The sequence below is a fragment of the Taudactylus pleione genome, unplaced genomic scaffold (assembly GCF_031769625.1).
Source record: "Taudactylus pleione unplaced genomic scaffold, aTauple2 ptg000810l, whole genome shotgun sequence".
NCBI classification, from domain to species: domain Eukaryota; kingdom Metazoa; phylum Chordata; class Amphibia; order Anura; family Myobatrachidae; genus Taudactylus; species Taudactylus pleione.
Window position 1 is genome coordinate 1,347,304 of NW_028285212.1, and position 20,889 is coordinate 1,368,192.

The window sequence follows — 20,889 nt, forward strand, 5'->3', positions numbered from 1 at the left end:
TGGGAAGCCGGCTGCAGGTATTAAGGCAGCCGGCTTCCCGATTGTATACCCTATTCACAAAGCCTTGGAGAGAGCTAATGTGGACGGAGATAAAGTACCAACCAGCAAGCTCCTAACTGTCATTTTTCAAACACAGCCTGTGACATGGCAGTTAGGAGCTAACTGGCTGGTACCTGATCTCTGTTCACTTTATCTCCATCCAAAGATTAGTAAATAGACCCCAATGCAATGAATCTCAACAGAAGAGAGGTCAACGTTCAATGAATAAAGTCCTGTTCAGTGCATCAAAAATGTGTGAATACAGCATGGAAATCAGTCAGAGAACCTCATTCAGCAGCGGACGCAGCTTTGCTATTTACGCAGATGGGGTGATTATTTGCCATTGCGCATGCATGTAAGTCGCACTGCGCAGGCGCTGCGATCGCTTTGTGATTACGTACGCACATCGGGAACATTTGCAAAGTGAATGTCATGTAACGGGGGTGGTTAGGTGGATGAAGGCATGTCTGACCGTGTAAACGCTGTTCCATGGGCGTGCATTAGCCATTGCGATTGCTTAAGCAGAATGAGACCTCTATGCATACATGACTACTCTCTCGGAAGTCGCGTGAGGCTCCCGATTTTTTAGGGTAACCCCCTGCACCCCTGGAAGGGTAAGCACTTCTCCCGCATTCTGCCCACTTCCTAGTAAAGTGGGCAGAATAAGGACAATTTTCTTGCGAACCAGCGTGTCCGCGAGTAGGACGGCGCACGTGCCCAAAAGGGGGCGTGGCCTGACAGTAAAGGGGCAGGGCCTCACGGCACGCCCCCGTTTGCATCACTAAGGGGCGTGCCCAGCAACTCCGAGATGCTGGGATGCCCTCAGGCTTCCCCCCCTGTGCTGTGAATAGATGCTGTGTGCATGCGCAGAGGATCTATTCTCGCTCTGCATACCCGCTGCTCTACTATGCAGAGAAGCGGTGTATGCCTCCCCCAACTTCCCCCCCACCGCGGGACACTGCGGCCCGCGGGGGGACAGCGGGACAGTCCCAGAAAAATTAGACTGTTCCGCTGAATGCGGGACAGTTGGGAGGTATGGTGTTAGACAGGGTTGTGCTTCTGTGTCAGAGGCGTCACTTACCTGGGGGACAGCTGGTGCGGCTGCACTGAGTTCTTTTGTGTACCATAGGTGGTGTGGCTTCACGGAAGGGAGCGTAACTGTGACCCACGAAGCCACGCCCCCTTGTGTGTGCCTATCTTAGGGACGTTACCGCCTCCCGTTCTCGGCACACAATGCTCCTGCAGCGCTCCTGCAGCTGCTGGGGTAGCCCACAGTCTTTCCCCTGCCTTTCTCCATGTCCTGGCTTCACGGTGATGCCATCCAACGGGGTGGCACCAAAATATCAAAGCAGCTCTGCTATTTTGGTGTCACCCCCTCGGATGGTGTCACCCAGTGCGGCCCACACCCCCCTAGTGACACCAGTGTTCTGTTTACCCACTTATTTAATGATTGCCAGCCACCAGCACTGGTTTTGCCTATCACACTGTGCTACTGCATCCCAAGGTGCTACTGCATCCTACATGGAAACCACTGTGTTAAGGAGTCTTTAAAAGATCAGGTTAGCTAAAGAATTTTGGGGTTAATATATCAAGCAGTGAAAAGAGAAGTTGCCCATAGCAACCAATCAGCTTCTGCCTATCATTTTATAGACTGTTACCTTGATGTTGATTGGTTGCTATGAGCAACTTCTCCACTGGTCCATTTGTCCACTCTTTTCACTGTTTGATACATGAACACCCTAGTCAGAATTTGGGAAAGTTGATTAAATTATTGTGCTGAGTGCTGACCAACCTTTCATGACATTTCTCAGGTGCAATATACAGTATATAATTATAATAGAAATGCACGTTTATACTCTGAATTTTTATTGTCTATAATTTTTATTGATTTTGGAAATATTTATTTATTTATTTATTACCAGTTACTTACTGTACATAGCGCTTACATCAGTCCCTGCCCCTTTGGAGCTTACAATCTATGGGCCTGATTCAGAGCCGCTCGTAAGCGGCTGCTAGTTCGCTCCGAGCGATGTTTGCCCAACTGCGCATGCGTACGGATCATTATACGCATGCGCGAACCAGTCAGTGCGGTCGAAAATTCATGTGCTCGCAAAATAGCGAATGCCTGATAATTTCAGTGACAGAAAGAGGCGTATGTGGGTGGTAACAGGGGAAGGTGCTTGAAAACGGGGAGTGGAGATCCGATCGCAGGCGTGCTTAAAGGTGAAAACGGGCGTTTTATGGGTGTGCATAATTAAAACAGCAGCGTCATTGACCACGTCACTGGGTTATTTTATAGCCAGAACTGCTTGCAAAATTGTGGTAGCAAAAACCAACCACAAGAATAGCGAGCAGTTCATACCCTGGTCGATGTACTCGATTAATCTAATAAATAGCGGACATGACGTAGGATGCGAGTGGCCAGGGGGCGTAGTTTCCCAAAAAACGACCGCAAGTTTTGTTCGCTCATTCAGACCTAGAGGCGTGAACAGACCGCAAACAGCGAACGGTTCATTTGAATAGCCACCCCTATTTTCTGGATGAGCGAGCGCTAATTGCGTCCGGCTCTGAATCAGGCCCTATATTCGCTATCACATGTACACACACATACACACTAGGGTGAATTTGTATCAGGAGCCAATTAACCTACCAGTGTATTTATGGAGTGTGGGAGGAAACCGGAGTACCCGGAAGAAACCCACGCAAGCATAGGGAGAACATACAAACTTCACACAGTTATGGCCATGGTGGGAATCAAACCCAAGACCTCAGTGCTGTGAGGCAGAAATGCTAACCATTACACCATTTCATTAATTTACATGCATAATTATTCAATTTAAAAAGGTGTGAAAGGAACTTGCAATTTGCAGTATTTCTAATAAGATTTTTTCTTATGTGGTTTAAAGTGAACCCCAATACCAGTCATATAGGCTATCTCCCTCATATACAAATCTCAACTATGGATCCTATTACTACACTATGACAATAGGTCTCTCTCTTGGCCTTTGCAGTTCACTGGTTTCCTACTAAAATTACTGAACTGGACAAGTGTCACCACTTGGTTACAAAGTTTGATCCGGACCTGGATTTGGATCACCCGGTAAGAAATAAATCTTGTTCTATTTCACCAGCAGCTTTCAGAAAATTCATGTTTATATGGCACAAGGATTGTCAATGCACAAGACGATCTACAAAATGCATAGTTATCCCAAACACTTGATATATTTCACCATTTAAATCCTCTTTGTATCCTAAGAATCAAATAGTTACCAAATCAATTGCTGTACAATGTTTCTATAGCTGATTGTTAGCATGTTGGACTATCTGGTACTCTGCTTTTGTCTTTGTCACCATAATTATGTACTAATATGGTGTAAACATGCTATTGCATAGAAACCTAATGCTATAAGACATTTCCTATGATTGTCTAAAATGATCCAGAGTGATAATGGCTACTTATTGCTATGGAGCCCCCTGTCTGGAAATGGAAGCTTGGTGTGAGCGCCACTGGGATTATGGTGTTGTGCATATTATGGTGTTTTGCATACAGTGTGTTTTTTCTCCCTTGTGTTGTTACTGCTTATCAATCTCCTTATCTCTGCAGGGTTTTTCTGACCAGGAATATCGCAAAAGGCGGAAGATGATTGCTGACATAGCCTTCATCTACAGGCAGTAAGAAGATCAGAGTAAAGTGGATTGATATGATGTAACATGACTACTGTGAAATAGATGTGTTCCTCTAAGGAAGCCTTTAGGGGATGTAGTTAGCAGTCCGGCGGCCAGTATGCCGGCAGTCTAAATCCCGATGGTGGAAGACCAACACGGGACTTAAGATAGGCATCGAAATACCGACGACTATCTTAATCCCACTGGTCTAAATCCGATGGCTAAAGTCCGACATGGGACTTAAGATAGGCGTCGAATATAGATAAGACGCCAGCCCGAACGAGGAAAGCCTGGGGCGTCTTAGCTGTTAGCCGTGGGGGGGAGTGTTAGCTTTAGGAAGCATAGTGGGGTTAGCGTTAGATTTTGTTGGGGGGGGTTTAGGTTTAGGCATCACTGGGGGGTTTGGGCACTAAGGGGGGAAGGGTTAGGTTTAGGCAAGAAGGGGTAAGACTTAGGTTTAGACACTAACGGGGTGGGTTAGGGTGCGGGGTGGAGAGGTTTAGGCTACAAGAAGGGAGGATTAGTGTTAGGGGGAGAAGTGGGGAGGGTTAGTATAGTTACCTGACCCCTGTCGTGATACCGACCATCGGGATGCCGTGGTCGGTACTTTGACAGGAGGCATACCCATTCTTCATTTAATGCACATTAAAAAAATAAGGATAGTAAGGGCTATGGTTATTTCTTTATTAAATGGTATTTATACAGTAACTAAGCTCCATGCAGTTCTGTCAGTTCTCCCCTTCTCCCATTCCGCTTTGGAAAGGGGCAGCTGGTGACGGCCTCCAGTACCAGAGCTGCCCGTAGGAACTATTACTTTAGACGCCTGGGCATCTGATGAGTATGTGGGGCTAGACCCGTGGTATACATTAATGGTAACTGACATGTAGGTAGAAATAGGTCATGGTTACAAATGATCCTTTGATATTGGAAGCAGGTCCCTCCTGCATCCTGAGTGACACTGAGGAACCTGTATTGGTGTTACATAATTGTGCAATATCTATCAGTGTCAGATAGAAAGAAGCCCCAAACTCAGCTGCCCCTGGGTCTACACTTCCTTACGTTTATGCTGAGCATTCGTGCAGCATGTTCAGTATACAGTGCAAACTGCTCAAGAGTTCTCTACTACTGTATGTCTGTCCATTGTTTATTTCATACATTACCAACATCTCACTTAGATCTAGTTGACAAGTCAGCCTTCGTGAACATCTTGCAAAGGAATATGTGGAACACACATGATAAGAAACCCTGCTTAATAAGGCAACTTTCCAGGAGTAAAATGCGTGGGATCCAACAGAACTAGCAGACTGCTTTTCTTTTCATGCTTACGTTGCAAATACTTAAATTAAGTTTGTAATTGCAATTGTTAAAATTGTTTTAAGTATCAACTATAAAGAAATGATCTAATGTATGTGAATTAAACCATTTCTAAATTGGTTTCAAATATAAATAATAATATGTGACGCAAAGAGTTTTAAATACAAAATATTTCCTGTAGGAGAAAACAAGGCAAAACAGAAATATCACATATTTGTTTGAAAATAAATAAAAGAATGGACTCGGTTGTAGAGTAAAAGCAACTTTTCATGGAAACGTTTGTTCCTCAATTTATCTACTATATTATTATTTTTTTATTACAGTGGTGATCCAATACCCCGGGTGGATTACATGCCAGAGGAGATTGCAACCTGGTAAGCAAAAGAATGTTTATATACAATATACTCACCCGGGAACAGTTGCTGCTGGACACCTGTTCTCGGCAGGGTGATACCGACCCTGTGTGTGGGGCCCCGGGGCGACCTCCTTAATCCATCCTCGCTAGATGGGGAGACACTAAATATCCATGCCTCTTGGAGGGGCCTGGTGGGGAACTCAGCTGCTTAGGGGGACCCCTTTGCAGAGTGTGGCGCTGTTTCCTGGCACTGTGCATTGTTTCAACGGCAGCTCAAGAAAGTTTGCTTTTGTCCAAAATGACATACTTTGGAGGGTGTATGTCATACTTGCTGTATTTCTTCATCTAGCCTTCTGGGGGTAGGTTGCGATGGGAGGTCCAGGGGGCACGGTGCAGATTATACCATTATTCTACTGGACTGCCCACTTCCCTGGGAAAATGAGTATGATTCAGGAGGCTAGTCTACTTTCCCTGCAGTCCAGGAGAGCATCCTGAAATCTGTGATTATCTGGGACATTCACTAAAGGTAGGTAAATATGCCATGTGACTCCTTAACAGTTCCCAGCACTAGAGTTTAGACAACTAGGGGTAAATTTACTAAAGTGAGAGGTTTTAGAAATGAAGATGTTGACCATAGCAACCAATCAGATTCTACTTAACATTTAACTAGTAGCTTCTAGAATATAATAGCTAGAATCTGATTGGTTGCTGTGGGCAACATCTCCACTTCTAAAAACTCTGACTTTAGTAAATATAACCCCTATTTTTATTCTTCAGATGCATGGGGTCAAATGTAATGGGGTGAGAGTTTAGAAATTGTTTGAGCATTTAGCAGTAAACTCTCACATTAGATGAGTTTTATCTTCAAAATGGGAAAACATCAGAATGAGAGTTTAAATTGTGAGAGTTTTTGTGTCTATAAACATGAGAGTTTACATGTTCTCGGACTCTAGTACATTGGCCAAGTTTAAAAAGTGTGAGAAAATTCTCACATTTCCTAAACTCTCACCCTATTACATTTGGGCCATAGGATTAGTTGCTGGTAACCTCCCCCTTAACTCTACAGATGCAATTATTAAGGGTCTGGCTGAGCAGAGAATCTCCAGGCATTAGAGTAAGACATACTATAATAACACAGTAAGTAAGAGCAGCTTGAAATACACAACTTCTATTGGATGACACAATAAAATTTATGCCCTGAGCCCCTTCAATAAATTCTCTCACTCCATCGCTACAAACTGTGGCCCCCATTTACTAACGAGTTTCATCACCAAAACGAGTGATAAATGTCACTGTGTATGATAAATAGTGATCCAGCCAATCACCTCCCAACTGTCATTTTTCTAACAGTTGACAGTTGGGAGGTGATTGGCTGGAGCACCATTATCATACACAGTGACATTTATCACTCGTTTTGGTGATGAAGCTCGTTAGTAAATGAGGCCCTATTTATTTGAGAAAGATAACATATGAAAGTCCTGTATCAAGAAAAAAAAAGTCTCAATAACCATTTGTATTCACGTAGTAGTATAAAAAGATCTATTATATTATTATTATTATTATAATTTATTTATATGGCGCCACAAGTGTTCCGCAGCGCCTTACAAAGTACATAAACAAATTGTAGACAAGCGACTTACAGAACAATAAAATACAGGACCAGGGCATGGATAATATATATTGCTACATTAGCGACCATAACAACCAGATAAGCAAAAGAGCATAAGCAACCAAGAGTTAGGTGCCCTAGTGGTAGGTAAGAAGTAGATGAAACTAAAGTAGGGAGAAGCACAAGAGGGTAGAGGGCCCTGCTCATAAGAGCTTACATTCTAAAAGGGAGGGGAAGACAAACAGGTTTGACACAGATTATATAGGACCTCTTTCCATATATGTTATGAAGACCCTTTGGGGTGAATTCAGTTAGTAGGGATGGAAAACCGCTCCGCTCTGGTGAGATGCAGTGCACACAAATCCCGTACACATGGTATACCCAATTTGTGCATGTAATATACACCCCTATGGTGCTCTTAACTAATATGCACAATGTATGGGAGATGTAGAATCTGCAAATAGCATCGGTGAGACCGACGGTGGTCTCTAAAGATGCACCAAGCGCAATTGCAGCATCTAAAGACAAGTAGCAGCATAACAAGATACAAAGAAACATATATACAAGAAACATATAAGTAAAGGTATCAGTAATTGAATTTAAATGGCTATAAAGCTGGGTACACACTGGGACGATGTGTGCTGATATGGCGGCAGACGGGTTCACTGGTTCCGTCCTTCATTTCCATGCATAGAGCCGCATGCACTATGGTCAGGTCTGATGTGCAGCACATTGCATGTGACCGCAGGAGCGCGTGTATCCTGCATAAACACTGCACTATATGCATGATTTGTCGTTCTGATTTACCCAAATTTAACGACATCACTCTAGTGTGTACCTGGCTTAAGACTGAGCCAAAGAAAAAATAATACAGGATAATACGGAATAACCTCTTCTCCGTCCCTTGTAAATGTCACCAAAAATACACTTTAAAAAAGTTATTTATTTTAATTCAATGTGCAGAGATAATCAGGTCGGCTTTTTGCATTGTCTGCCATTTCCTGCTAATATGGTGGATGAGAGATGACTGCAAATTACACAGATTACAAATAGCTGTGAAGCCAGAGGTTCCCAATCACGGTCCTTAAGGCTCTCCAACAGTTCAGGCTTTAGAGATATCCATGGTTGAGCACAGGTGACTTAATTAGTACCTCAGTCAATTTGATTTAACCACCTGTGCTCAACCATGGATATCTCTAAACCCTGTACTGTTGGGGAGCCTTGAGGGCCGCGTTTGGGAACATCTGCTTTAAGCAATTGATATGCTAATTAATTTGGTCCTTTTAACAGCTTGGGCCATAAATCTGGAATCATGCTACAATATTGTAGTCAGTACCAGGCAATTGGCCTGATACCACAGTGTGTAGCCATCAAAAATAATATTGACACTTCATAATAATAAAGCGATTCACGCTAATGTGGTCAGAACTTCTATCGGTCTGTGTAAGAGGTCCTACCACTCTAACATGCCTCTGTAATGCCAGAAGCAATCTGGTCACTTGACATAAGGAGCTAAACAGTCAAAATAGATACTACAGGCCTGATTCAGAATAGAACGTTATTGCAGCCACAGCTATTTATTGCGAAGTCACAGCGGCAGTAATATGTAAGTGCTAATTGCTGCCTTTCCTTGTGCACTAGTGAGCACCGGAGAGTGCAAGCCCTGAGACATTCACTTGAAATGCCCATGGATGGTGCAACATCGCCAGTGGTTCCAAACACTCCACCATCGAAGCACCATCGCTTCCTGATGGTGAAGGACACACCCTGAGACAGACTTTTTGCAGACACTTCAGGCCACCTCCCAGTCACCACCCAGTAACGCCCATGGTTTTCCCTAACTGTTCACATGTGCAGTAGGGGTTTTCAGAATATTTTGCGCATGCGCAGTAACAAAGTCACTCAAATCACCAACATCGGCAATGCGTTCAGTTTGCGCCCTTGCCTGAATCAGGCCCTATATGTGTGGCCAAATTAGACAATGAGCCTGTAATCCAAGACTTGCAGTGAGCGGCAGGAATGGCCTTTGTGTGGCCATGTTTTAATCAGTTAACATACCCTGGAGTTAACCCTGCTCCTCCTCCTAGCCTTAGATATTAAAATTAATCCGACCTCTGGAGAATCTACTTTACAGTGTGGCAATAGTAAGAACTAAAATCAGCACACCAAATAGCTAGGTGGGAAAAGCATTTGCACTAAATACTTACTGGACTGGAGATTACTTATGAAAGCTAGAAAATATATACAATAGGGTCATCAATCACTCTAGTCCACATGTTCTCAAACTCAGGGCCTGATTCAGACCCACTCGCGAGCGGCTGTCCGCTCGCAAGTGGGTCGATGGTCTGCACTGCGCATGCGCACGACGGAGGGAGCTCTATCGTGCGCATGCGCGAGACGCGACGAGCGAAGGACTTTCCTTCGCTCGTAGTGTCTGATCAAAGGGGGCGTGCTGTCGATGTTGATTGACAGCACGCCCCCTTTGGTGGGCGTGCCGGGGGCGTGCCTCCCAGACGGAGGCGTTCCCAAGGGAACGCCTACCGTCAGAAGCCGGCCCCACTGACATCACTAGTGATGTCAGTGGGAGTGATTTTGGCTCTGATAGAGCCAAAATCACTCCTGGCCTTGCGGTTGAGAAACTCAACCGCAGGCTTCTGCTCGCAGTGGCGATGGTCGCGATGGTCAAGACCATCGCGACCATCATCCTGCATGCTCGTATATGCTGTGGGGGGTGACCCACAGCTATACGAGCGTCCAGGAGGACGCTCCATATTTATGGAGGTGGGCCCTGATTCAGAGCGAGCGCTCTGGTCAGAGCGTCCGGCTCTGAATCAGGGCCTCAGTCCTCAGGACCCCAAACAGTGCATGTTTTACAGGTCTCCTCACATAATTACTAGTGAAACAGTTAGCTGCACCTGTGGATCTTTTAAAACGTGTCAGTGAGTAATGAATACACCTGTGCACCTGCTGGGTGACCTGGAAAAACTGAACTGTGTGGGGTCCTGAGGACCGAGTTTGAGAACCACTGCTCTAGTCTATCCTATTATTGGTAGGGTTTCCACCTGTCTGGGAATCCGGAACTCAGAAGATTCTGGATGGAGTCTGGAGGGCTTTTAATCTTGGACTGGTGGTGTCCAGAATCTAACTGTCAATGCTTGGAGTTGGAGGGGGGGCTGAGACATATAAGGTGCATGTGTAGCAGATAGCATATAGAGACACGTGGGGGCCTGAAATCAGAGGAATAAAATAGTTGTGACCCTACACCGGTTTTGGTCATGCCCCTTGCCATGTCCCCTGATGTAAATCTGAAAATTGATATGGTGGTAACCCTAATTATTGATACTGTCTGCAGTTGGTAATCTAACCCCCATGTCACAACCTTTGTCTAAGTAAAATTGCTACTCAACTTCATGCCATACACTACTGTGATTCACATTGATACACATCAATTTGATCACCTTGGATTTCTGCTTGGGAACATACAATACTGCATCATTCATAAATATACTCCACACCAAGAACCTCAGTGACATTACATGTACAAATCTCTAATCGGGTAGATTATCTGATGGCATAAAAATACAGATTACTGCTTTTTACAGGAAGGAAGTATACTCCACCCTGAAGAGTCTGTACCCAACCCATGCGTGTAAGGAGCACCTTGATGCCTTCCATCTGCTGGAGACCCATTGTGGGTATAGTGAGAACAACATCCCACAACTTCAGGATGTGTCCTGCTTTCTAAAAGGTGACACTACGGTGATAGAGGCAAAGGAAATGGCTGAGAATGGTTTTAATAAAAGATTTTGGGGTCTATTTATGAAAACACCAAAAGACTTTTCTACAATGTTTTACCTGGCAAAGTCAAGATTTTTAGGGGTATATTTACTATAGTGCAGGTTTTTAGAAGTGTAGATGTTGCCCACAGCAACCAATCAGATTCTATATATCGTTTAGCACCTTCTAGAAGATAATAGCTAGAATCTGATTGGTTGCTATGGGCAACATCTCCACTTCTAAAAACCCGCACTTCAGTAAATATACCCCTTAGTTTCTCCACATTTACCGTTTGAAAACAGTAGAGAAATCACTGATTTCAGTCCTCTTAGTGCTCAATGTTTCCCGTAATGATTAGGAGTTTTATTTAAAATTCATATTTAAAACTGTTTCTCACATTAGAAATTAGAGTTAAAAATAAACATGTTTATTTATATACAACAAATTCACAGAGATTTATTATGTTTTCAATTTAAAAAGCACTGCACTGCATTAGTCTCAGGGCCTGCTTCAGAGGTGGCCCATTGCCGATGTCTGCACCAATGTTTTTTGTACTGCGAATGGGTATGATTCGCTCTGCACATGTGTCGTGATGGTTTACTGGTGGTGGCCGTAATGAGTAGTTGGATGCAGGTGATTGACAGTCAATGCAGTTTGGTGCGATAACCAGGGGTTGGCTAGTAAAGCGCATGCTTGTCGTGACCGTAGGCGTGTTGCAGCCTGCACAGTACGTAGTTACAATGGCTCCGGCAGCTGACTTCTGATGAACATTCTAAGGAACTCAGAAGTTCGGCGTGTGACCGATGTTGCGTCTTTGTACGCAAACGACGGATTGGAGGCGCATCTGGTGAGCGTCTCTGTACACATTACAGTGACTGCGTCATTTGCATACCTTCTCAGTACTGCTGCGTACAAAGGGCCTGATTTAGCAAGGAACGCAGTTGCGAATACGCACACAATCAGCCGATTGTTGCGTACTGCGCATGCCTTTTCATCGCAGTGCGTGAACCAGCCATCACGATGCAGTGACTACGCAGATCCATCGCAGAGTGATTGACAGTAAGTGCCGTTTGTGGGTTGTAATGGGGGGGGGGAGTCGGGCGAATGCAGGCGTGCCAGTGCCTTTCAATGCCATTGCAGGGGCGTGCATAAATTATCCACTGCGATGACCTACACAGCCTGAGGCCTGATAGCGTGCGTGGAAGTTAGCAATTTCTGAGTAAGGTCAGGGCTTGTGCAAGTGTGTGTGAGGCTGCATTGGTACTCTATTGTACCGATGGTTTCACAGTCCTGATGTGTGCTAAGTAAAGTGGGCGTCCTTGTGCAGTGCTGCTGCAATGGATTAGCATACTATCGCAGTTGAACTGCGTGCGTAACCGCTATTGTATTCGCAGTTGCAACTGTGTGCAAAGTGCAAACCATCGCTGTAGAGCACATGATGGAAATATAGATCGTTTCTGATTGCAAGGAACATTCTGCCTGCTCATGTACTGTATGTAGTACACAAACACTGGGCAGCATTATTTCTACAGCTCCAAGTATGTCTACAAATGTTATACTTGCCTACTAGAATTTCAACATGGTTTTATAAGACAATAAATTGCTGAATTTACTCTTAATATTATGGGGCTTATGTTCCGCAATTATTAAACAGACTTTTTAATTTTTTACAAAAATGCACCGACTATGGGGCCTATCCATCCAACACTAAAATAACGGTTCTAAGGACATTTTCCTTAATTACCATTTTTCTAGTATTCATTAACACGACATTCCTGGACAGCTTTCCAGGAGCAGCAGGAGGGGACCTGCTACTCTCCTCCTTGGGGGGAGGGGCCAGACGATATACAGCATTTAGCCCGCCCCCTCCCTACGGACCTGAAAATTTCAGGTAAAATCTCCCCATCCTGCCCACTTCACTAGGAAGTGGGCGGGATGCAGGAGATATGCCTACTCTTCCGGGGGGGCGGGGGGGTTACCCGAAATATCGGGAGCCTCCCGCGATTCCTGGGAGAGTAGGCAAGTATGACTTAACACAGGAGATGTCACTGATATCTCCTGGTTAAGTACGCCCGCATTATTTTCCACACTCCCCATACATTAGTACATTAGTATGGGGATGTAGAAATTAGGCTATTCATCAAATTCTGAAAATTATGTATTTTCGGAATTTGATGGTGTTACTATCCGCCACTCTGAGGTGGCGTACAGCGTGTTACACTTACCTGCTGTCAGCTGGGCAGGTCCTCCAGCTCGCTCCGTCACTCCCTGGTCCCTCCTCAGTCTCTGGCTGCTGCTCTAACACTGTGGGCCTGATTCAGACCCGGTCGCGAGCGCTGAGCGCTCGCAACCAGGTCGATGGTGGCCCAGAGTGCATGTGCACGACGGAGCCGGCTCCGTCGTGCGCATGCGTGAGACCCGGCTAGCGATGGGCACTCCGTCGCTCCGGGTCTCTCAACAAAGGGGGCGAGCTGTCGATGTTGAGTGACAGCTCGCCCCCTTTGGTGGGCGGGCCGGGGGGTTGCTGCCCAAATGGAGGCGTTCCCATGAGAACACCTGTCGTTTGGGGGCGGCCCCACTGACGTCACAAGTGAGGTCAGTGGAGAGCTTCCGGCTCTGTTAGAGCTGAAAACTCTCTGGGGCTTGCGGCCACGAGACCCTACCACAAGGGTCTCGTCGCAAGCCCGATGGTCGCAATGGTCTTGACCATCGCGACCATCATCATGGCCGCTCGCTGTAGCTGTGGGTAGCTACCCACAGCTATGCAAGCGGCCAGGAGGCCGTTCTAGAAAAAAGAAAGCCCGGCCCTGATTCAGAGCGAGCGCTCTCTCAGAGCGACCGGGTCTGAATCAGGACCACTGGGCCTGATTCAGAGCTGGACACTCTGACAGAGCGCTCGCTCTGAATCAGGGCCGGCCCTCTGGTTTTTTTGAGCGGCCTCATGGCCGCTCGCATAGCTGTGGGTAACCACCCACAGCTATAGCGAGCGGCCATGATGATGGTCGCGATGGTCAAGACCATCGCGACCATTGTGCTTGCAACGAGACCCTTGTGGTAGGGTCTTGTTGCCGCAAGCCCAAGAGTGCTTTTGGCTCTAACAGAGTTGAAAGCACTCCCACTGACATCACTTGTGATGTCAGTGGGGCCGGCCCCAGATGGTAGGCGTTCCCATGGGAACACCTCCTTCTGGGCAGCCACGCTCCCGGCCCGCCCACCAAAGGGGGCGTGCTGTCACTCAACATCGACAGCACGCCCCGTTTGGTACGAGCCCCAGAGCGACGGTTTGCCCGTTGCTATCCGGATCTCGTGCATGCGCACGACGGAGCCGGCTCCGTCGTGCGCATGCACACTGGGCCACCATCGACCCGCTTGCGAGCATATAGCGCTCGCGACCGGGTCTGAATCAGGTCCACTGTTCCTAAATTTTAAAATCTCAGTGCTGTGCGTTGTACACTACTGCCACCTACTGATAACAGTGTATATTGTGAGTCTATTAAATTTGATATTCAGACATTTATTTACTCTAGATCACAAATTAATTTGAAAGTGTGGTTCCTAAAATTCATCTGTGTGACAATTAGTTTTTACCTGCATGAAAATTACATTCCTCAACTGACTAGGAGAATAGTTATTTTTCACATATCTTCTTACTACACTGTTGGTTGGCTACTTAGACGCATGAATATGACCTTCTGGTCTTTATTTACGAAGTGCAGTTGCTTCTTAGAGGGTTGCAAATGAAAATGTAAAACGGCACCCGTAGTAAGTATAATTCACACCTGGCTTTACACCATACTTTCCAACTGTCCCTGATTGTCACAGAAGACTCCCTAAAATAAGAGCACTCTCTCTGACTCCCTGAAGAGTCTAGGGGGTAAATTTACTAAGATTCGAGATGGTCCCGATTTTCAAAGTGATTTATCTTGCTGGAATTAGCCCAAATTCAGGTGATTTAATCCCTTTTCTTTCACAAAATTTACCAACAGGCGATTTGAGGCTAAACGAGTTTGTCGATGGTGAAGCAGAACGAGATATCTCTCCCGAGTAACTCGTTTTGCAGGAGATTAGTCACCCGAGATTGCAGTGTTTTCTCTCTGCAAATCTCTCCTGAGCTAGCAGCCAGCACATATCAGTGAGATATGTGCTTGCTGCTAGTGTTTTAACCCTTGTATAAATTAGAAAAATGTTTAAAAAAAAAATGACGTGAGGTCCCCCCCCAAAAACACTAACCAGCTTCGGGCTTGCCAGCCTGTCCAGGTTCTTAACATTACAGGGGAAAAAATGTGTAGGGATCCCCTGTAATGTAAGAACCAGCAGAAGGCTGCAGGGACGGAGCTGGTTTTAAATATACGGCGAAAAAAAATGACGTGGGTTCCACCATATATTTAAAACCAGCCCTGGACCCTTTCTAACGGGGGACTGATGCCACAGCCAGGGGTGCCCTTTCACTGGGCCCCCCAGCCGCAGCATCAGCCCTGACCGTTAGTCAGCCCAGGCCAGGGATCCCTGGGGAGTTGGTGACCCCCCCCAATTAAGGCGGACACCCTCTCCAGGGCACTCCTGGCCTAGGCTGATAGCCCGGGACTATCCCCGCCACCCCTTGGTGGTGGGTGGCGGGTTGATTGTGTTAGGTGAAGTGTAAAAAATAGATGTATCATCATTGTCTTTACAGTGGAACTACAGATCCCAGCAAGCCTCCCCCGCATGCTGGTACTTGGAGAACCCCAGTACCAGCATGCGGGGCATTAAGGGCCCACTGGTACCTGTACTTCACCTGTGAAGAAATGGTTAAAAAAACACACAAAACACCTGTAAAATAAAGTTTTATTACATAAATACATACACATACATACTCACCTGTCCACTTGTCAATGCAAAGTATCCTTTGGAATTACCTGTAAAAAAAGATCCAGTACTCACCTTTCTGTCCCATGATGTTCTCCGCAGAAATCCAAGATGGGCCCCTGATACAATGTAACAGCATGTTATTGCATGCTGTTACACTGCGCTACAGTCTGCTCGTGGGAACGAGAAGACTTCAGTTGCGTGCCGCCGGCTAATCAGCGGCGGCTAACATTAGTGGCCGCTCATTGGCAGGGACCCACGTGGGCTTAGCCAATGAGCGGCTCCTCCACGTGGGTCCCAGCCAATGAGCGGCCGCTAATGTTAGCAAACACTGATTGGCCGGTGGCACGCAACTGAAGTCTGCTCAGTAGCGCAGTGTAACAGCATGCAGTAATATGCTGTTACATTGTATCCGGGGCCCGTCTTGGATTTCAGCGGAGAACATCGTGGGACAGAAAAGTGAGTATTGGATCTTTTTTTACAGGTAATTCCAAAGGATACTTTACGTTGACAAGTGGACGTGAACATCTGGAAACAGGTGAGTATGTATGTGTATGTATGTATGTATGTATGTATGTATGTAATAAAGCTTTATTTTACAGGTGTGTTGTGTGTTTTTTTAACCATTTCTTTACAGGTGAAGTACAGGTTCCAGTGGACCCTTAATGCCCCGCATGCTGGTACTTGTGGTTCTCCAAGTACCAGCATGCGGGAGAGGCTTGCTGGGACCTGTAGTTCCACTGTAAAGACAATGATGATAGATCTATTTTTAACACTTCACCTAACACAATCAACCCGCCACCCACCACCAAGGGGTGGCGGGGATAGTCCCGGGCTATCAGCCTAGGCCAGGAGTGCCCTGGAGAGGGTGTCCGCCTTAATTGGGGGGGTCACCAACTCCCCAGGGATCCCTGGCCTGGGCTGACTAACGGTCAGGGCTGATGCTGCTGCTGGGGGGCCCGGTGAAAGGGCACCCCTGGCTGTGGCATCAGTCCCCTGTTAGAAAGGGTCCAGTACTGGTTTTAAATATATGGTGGAACCCACGTCATTTTTTATTACCGTATATTTAAAACCAGCTCTGTCCCTGCAGCCTTGTGCTGGTTCTTACATTACAGGGGATCCCTACACATTTTTTTCCTTGTAATGTTAAGAACCTGGATAGACTGGCAAGCCCGAGGCTGGTTAGTGTTTTTGGGGGGACCTCACGTCATTTTTTTTCACAAATTATCCCTATTTTTTACAGTTACAGAAAGAAACATACACAAATCACAATGATTTGTGTATGTTTCTAACCATCTCGCAGCTCAGGGGGTTGAGAGTTTGAAAAGTGATTTTGCAAGAGAGTTTGCTCCTATCTCACCCGAGCTTGTCAACCCGATTCTTGGTAAATTTGAGAGATGTATGTTTTAGGTGAAAAGTACTTCCGATTTGGCCTGATGGTGATTTGATTCGAGATTGCTATCTCACCTGAGTTTTACGAGGGAGATGAGAGAAATCTCTCTCTAACTCACCCGACTTTGCCTTTAGTAAATTTGCAAGCAGAGAAAAAATCAATAAATCACCCGAGATGGTCATCTCGACCTATCTCGATTCTTAGTAAATGTACCCCCTGCTATCTCCCTGATTGCACCTTACCCCCATTATGCAGCTGTTATATACTTGGAAAATAAGAAATTAGAGATATATACATTCAAATGGGATCATCATTTCCTTTCCCCTGCGTTAGCACAATGAACCCAGCCCTACAAAAGACAGTTATGGAAATACAGGATGGTTCCTGCGCTTTCTATGATCTATCCTATGAATTTGTTTGATAGTGTTCTCAATGTTTTCAGAGATATGTAAAAAACAGAAAGGCAATATCGTATAATACCGTCAAAAAAAGGTTTCTCTTTTTAGAAATATAAACGCACTCACCATTTACCGGTGTGTGATAGACGTTGGACACAATTTTCACCGTGGTCCTGCTCTGTTTTTTTTTTACGGTATTATACAGTCTGTGCAGAATGTCGATATTTCACATGTTGACATTCTGCACATGCTGACATGTTCAATTTTGACATTATAACAATGTCAACATCATAACTGTTGACATCCTGACTAAATTATTGTGAATGTCTGCATTTTGACTACGTCCCTTAGAGAACATTTATATGGGGGCTGTAATCCTTTAGAACTGTTTGTTAAACTAGCTGTCCATGAAATAAACTATCTTTGTGTTTATATAGAGAGGACTGGATTTCAGCTACGCCCTGTGGCTGGGCTCTTATCTGCTCGCGATTTCCTCTCCAGTTTGGCTTTTCGTGTTTTCCAGTGCACCCAGTATATCCGACATGCATCTTCACCAATGCACTCACCAGAGCCGTAAGTAACAAAGCAAAATATGTATCATGTCTACAGTACCTTTATTGTCACTTATGTTGCTCATTCACATGCAGTTATAGTGCAAATTTTGTGTAACTCCAAATGAAAATCAATGGCATCATTATCAGGCGCTTGGCATATAAATGCAGTTACCAAATTGACTTTAGGGGAGATGTATCAAGTCTTGGAGAGAGATTAAGTGAGAGAGATAGTAACAATCAGCTTGGTGCTGATTGGTTGGTACTTTATCTCTCTCCACTTTATCTCTCTCTCAGGCTTGATACAACTCCTCCCTTGTCTGTAGCCATCTTCCAGCAAACACTAACAGGCAAAGATGTGGCGAGGAAGTGAGCTGGCCAATTGGTCAGAGTGCCACGTTTCTGTTACCAGGTTGCTGAATGCTCAGGCCAGTGACAAATGTAATTAATCTGTGGGGAAAAAAGCACCCAGGCTGTCTCTGTCAGAATAAGGGTCTGGGAGCACACCATCATTGCTGTTTGATGACGCCATCTGAGGGGGTGACACCAAAATAGCAAAGCAGCTCTGCTATTTTGGTGTCATCCCCTTGGATGGTGTCACCTGCTACGGCTCGCACCCCCTCCCCCAGTGATTCCACTGGATGCAGTGATCCCTGTTGCGTACGCAATCAAACTCATTTGAGATGACAGCGTAAAGGCATGAGGGCTCCTGGGAGGTGGTAGGGAGACGGCCTAAAGTGACCGCAAAAAAACTGTCTCAGAGGCGTGTTATAGGAGCATCATGGCCATGTCAGTGATCGCTGCTGCATTCTCAAACGCAGAGCTGCAGCAACAGAGGCCATGTTTAGAGAAAGTTCACAAGGAGATACTGCACCAACCATAGGCCGTCATAAGTATTGATGGTCATCTCGACGGTGCACTGATGGTGGAGTGTTTGAGTAAACTAGTGGATTTCCATTGTCCACGGACACTGAAAGTGGGCATCTCAGAGATCGCAATTACAGAAGAGGAAGGCTGATGTATTTGCATATTATCGCAGCTGCGAACCAGGAATAGCTTACAGCCGTGCATGGGTTAGGTTCACCTCTAAATCAGAGCCTGTGTCATTACACACAAAAAAGCAGCACTTAAAGAAAAGGTTACGTGTACACCATACTTGCCTACATTTAACTTTTCCGAGAAGCAGGTGGGCGGCGATGGGGGACAGTCATGACTTTTGCATCATTAAACCATACCCCCTCACTGTAAATTGCCACAAATAGCGCATATTCTTGTGGAATCGCGTCATTAAGTCCCACCCACTACTCGGGGACCCCCGATCTCCGTGAAAACTCTCTCTATTTTGCCCACTTCACTATGAAGTGGGCAGGAATGCGGGAGAAGTGCCTACTCTACCGGGGGGTTACCCGAAAAAACAGGGGCCTCCCGCAATGTATGATGTACTCATAGGTTAGGAAGGTGCTAATCTGTTCAGCATGCACCAGGTTTATGGGCCTTATTCTGAGTTGGGAATTAAGCAAAAATTAGCAAGTAACTGTGCACCTGGACAAACCATGTAGCAAAGGGTGCAAATACATTTTTCTTCTCATGATGGGTAAATACTGGCTACTTTGGCATGTAGCCCACAAATGCTGGGCAGCTTTATTTTTACACTGCAATTTAGATATGACTTTGGATACACCCCTCTTTCCAAATCTAATTCTGTCAGCACATTTTAAATATGCCCCACCTGCAGTACAGCATGGTTTTATCTAGATGCTCAGTTATTTGCTATATCCTACTCTATTCCCAACTCTGAATCAGGCCCTAAGTCACTTGTACATCAGCTACACTCAGGGCAGTAATTAGGGGTGTATGACCAGTGACACCAAGCACAGCGCCCCGTGGCCCTTGCTTCTGGCTAGCACAGTGTCTGGAACGATACCTTGAAGCCAGGATTACTGCTGCAGCACTGCTGGAGCGTCCTTTAGACGCTCCAAACAGGCACCGTGAAGTGAAGTGATGTGGTTGTGCACACATGCGCTTACACTGGAGGCCATACTTAGATGTAAAATTTGCACCTAGCAAAGGGCTGATGCAAGTTTCACTGGTGCGACCAATTGATTAAGCAATTTTGTTTGCTATGTTACTACTAATACATTAGGATGGTTTCTGAATGAAAAGGACATTGGTTTCAATGGTCACTACACTTCCCACTCCTATGGGGTAATTCATTGAGGTGTCGGCTTTACCATGAGGTGAAAAGCTCTGAGTTCCACGCCTGGAGCAACTCAATCTATCAGCATTTTCCCTGCACGATAAACCATGGATAAACTTTTGGTAACCCATAGATTCTGCACAAAGTGCTGGAATGTATCAGTTTCCCCGCATGTTAGAATGTAGACTCGCAGCTCCTGATGCTGCAAGGACAAATCCTCCCTCTGGGGCTCAGCCTGCGGGGTTTCCACAGCCAATGGAATCAAGCAGCACATTCAATTAGCAGACCCCACACCTAATTGGAATCCCTCCTTGGTGGTGTTTTTCTATATGTGCTAATTAAGATTGACAGAGCTATGATGTAATCAATTAACAGTTTTTTGGTGAAATTTTACTTTTTAAATACACGTGTCTGTTAGCAATTGTTCTTGTAATAGCTTGAGAAAGGCACATTTGTGCATGAAATGTTGCTGACTTGCACAATAAAAACACCGTGTATAGTGCAACTGTTCCAGAGTGTCGTCTACCCGAGTGCCGCTGTACATTACATTGGACTTGGCACCAGGACCTTTTTTTGGCACCAGAATTCATGTTTTCTGAATTATTTTGGGTGATTGACACTTAAGAGTCTTTATCTGGACCTTATTTGTCTCTGTGTGATCATTACAAAGCAGGAGTAATTTCAAGGCGTCTACGGATCCATAACGTTACTACCAAAAGGAGACTAAATGCAGAATTCTGCAAGA

At 45.5% G+C, this 20,889-nt stretch overlaps 1 protein-coding gene across 2 annotated transcripts in view; it reads left to right on the forward strand.

Moving 5' to 3' along the window:
* TH (tyrosine hydroxylase) overlaps positions 1-20,889 on the forward strand; it is an 85,311-nt gene that overhangs the window by 37,277 nt on the left and 27,145 nt on the right. For both annotated transcript variants that reach the window (XM_088458113.1, XM_088458114.1), the window contains exons 4-8: positions 3,051-3,139; positions 3,644-3,711; positions 5,343-5,393; positions 10,586-10,731; positions 17,834-17,969. In XM_088458113.1, the coding sequence (XP_088314239.1) occupies positions 3,051-3,139; positions 3,644-3,711; positions 5,343-5,393; positions 10,586-10,731; positions 17,834-17,969 (490 nt within the window). The remainder of the gene's footprint in view (positions 1-3,050; positions 3,140-3,643; positions 3,712-5,342; positions 5,394-10,585; positions 10,732-17,833; positions 17,970-20,889) is intronic.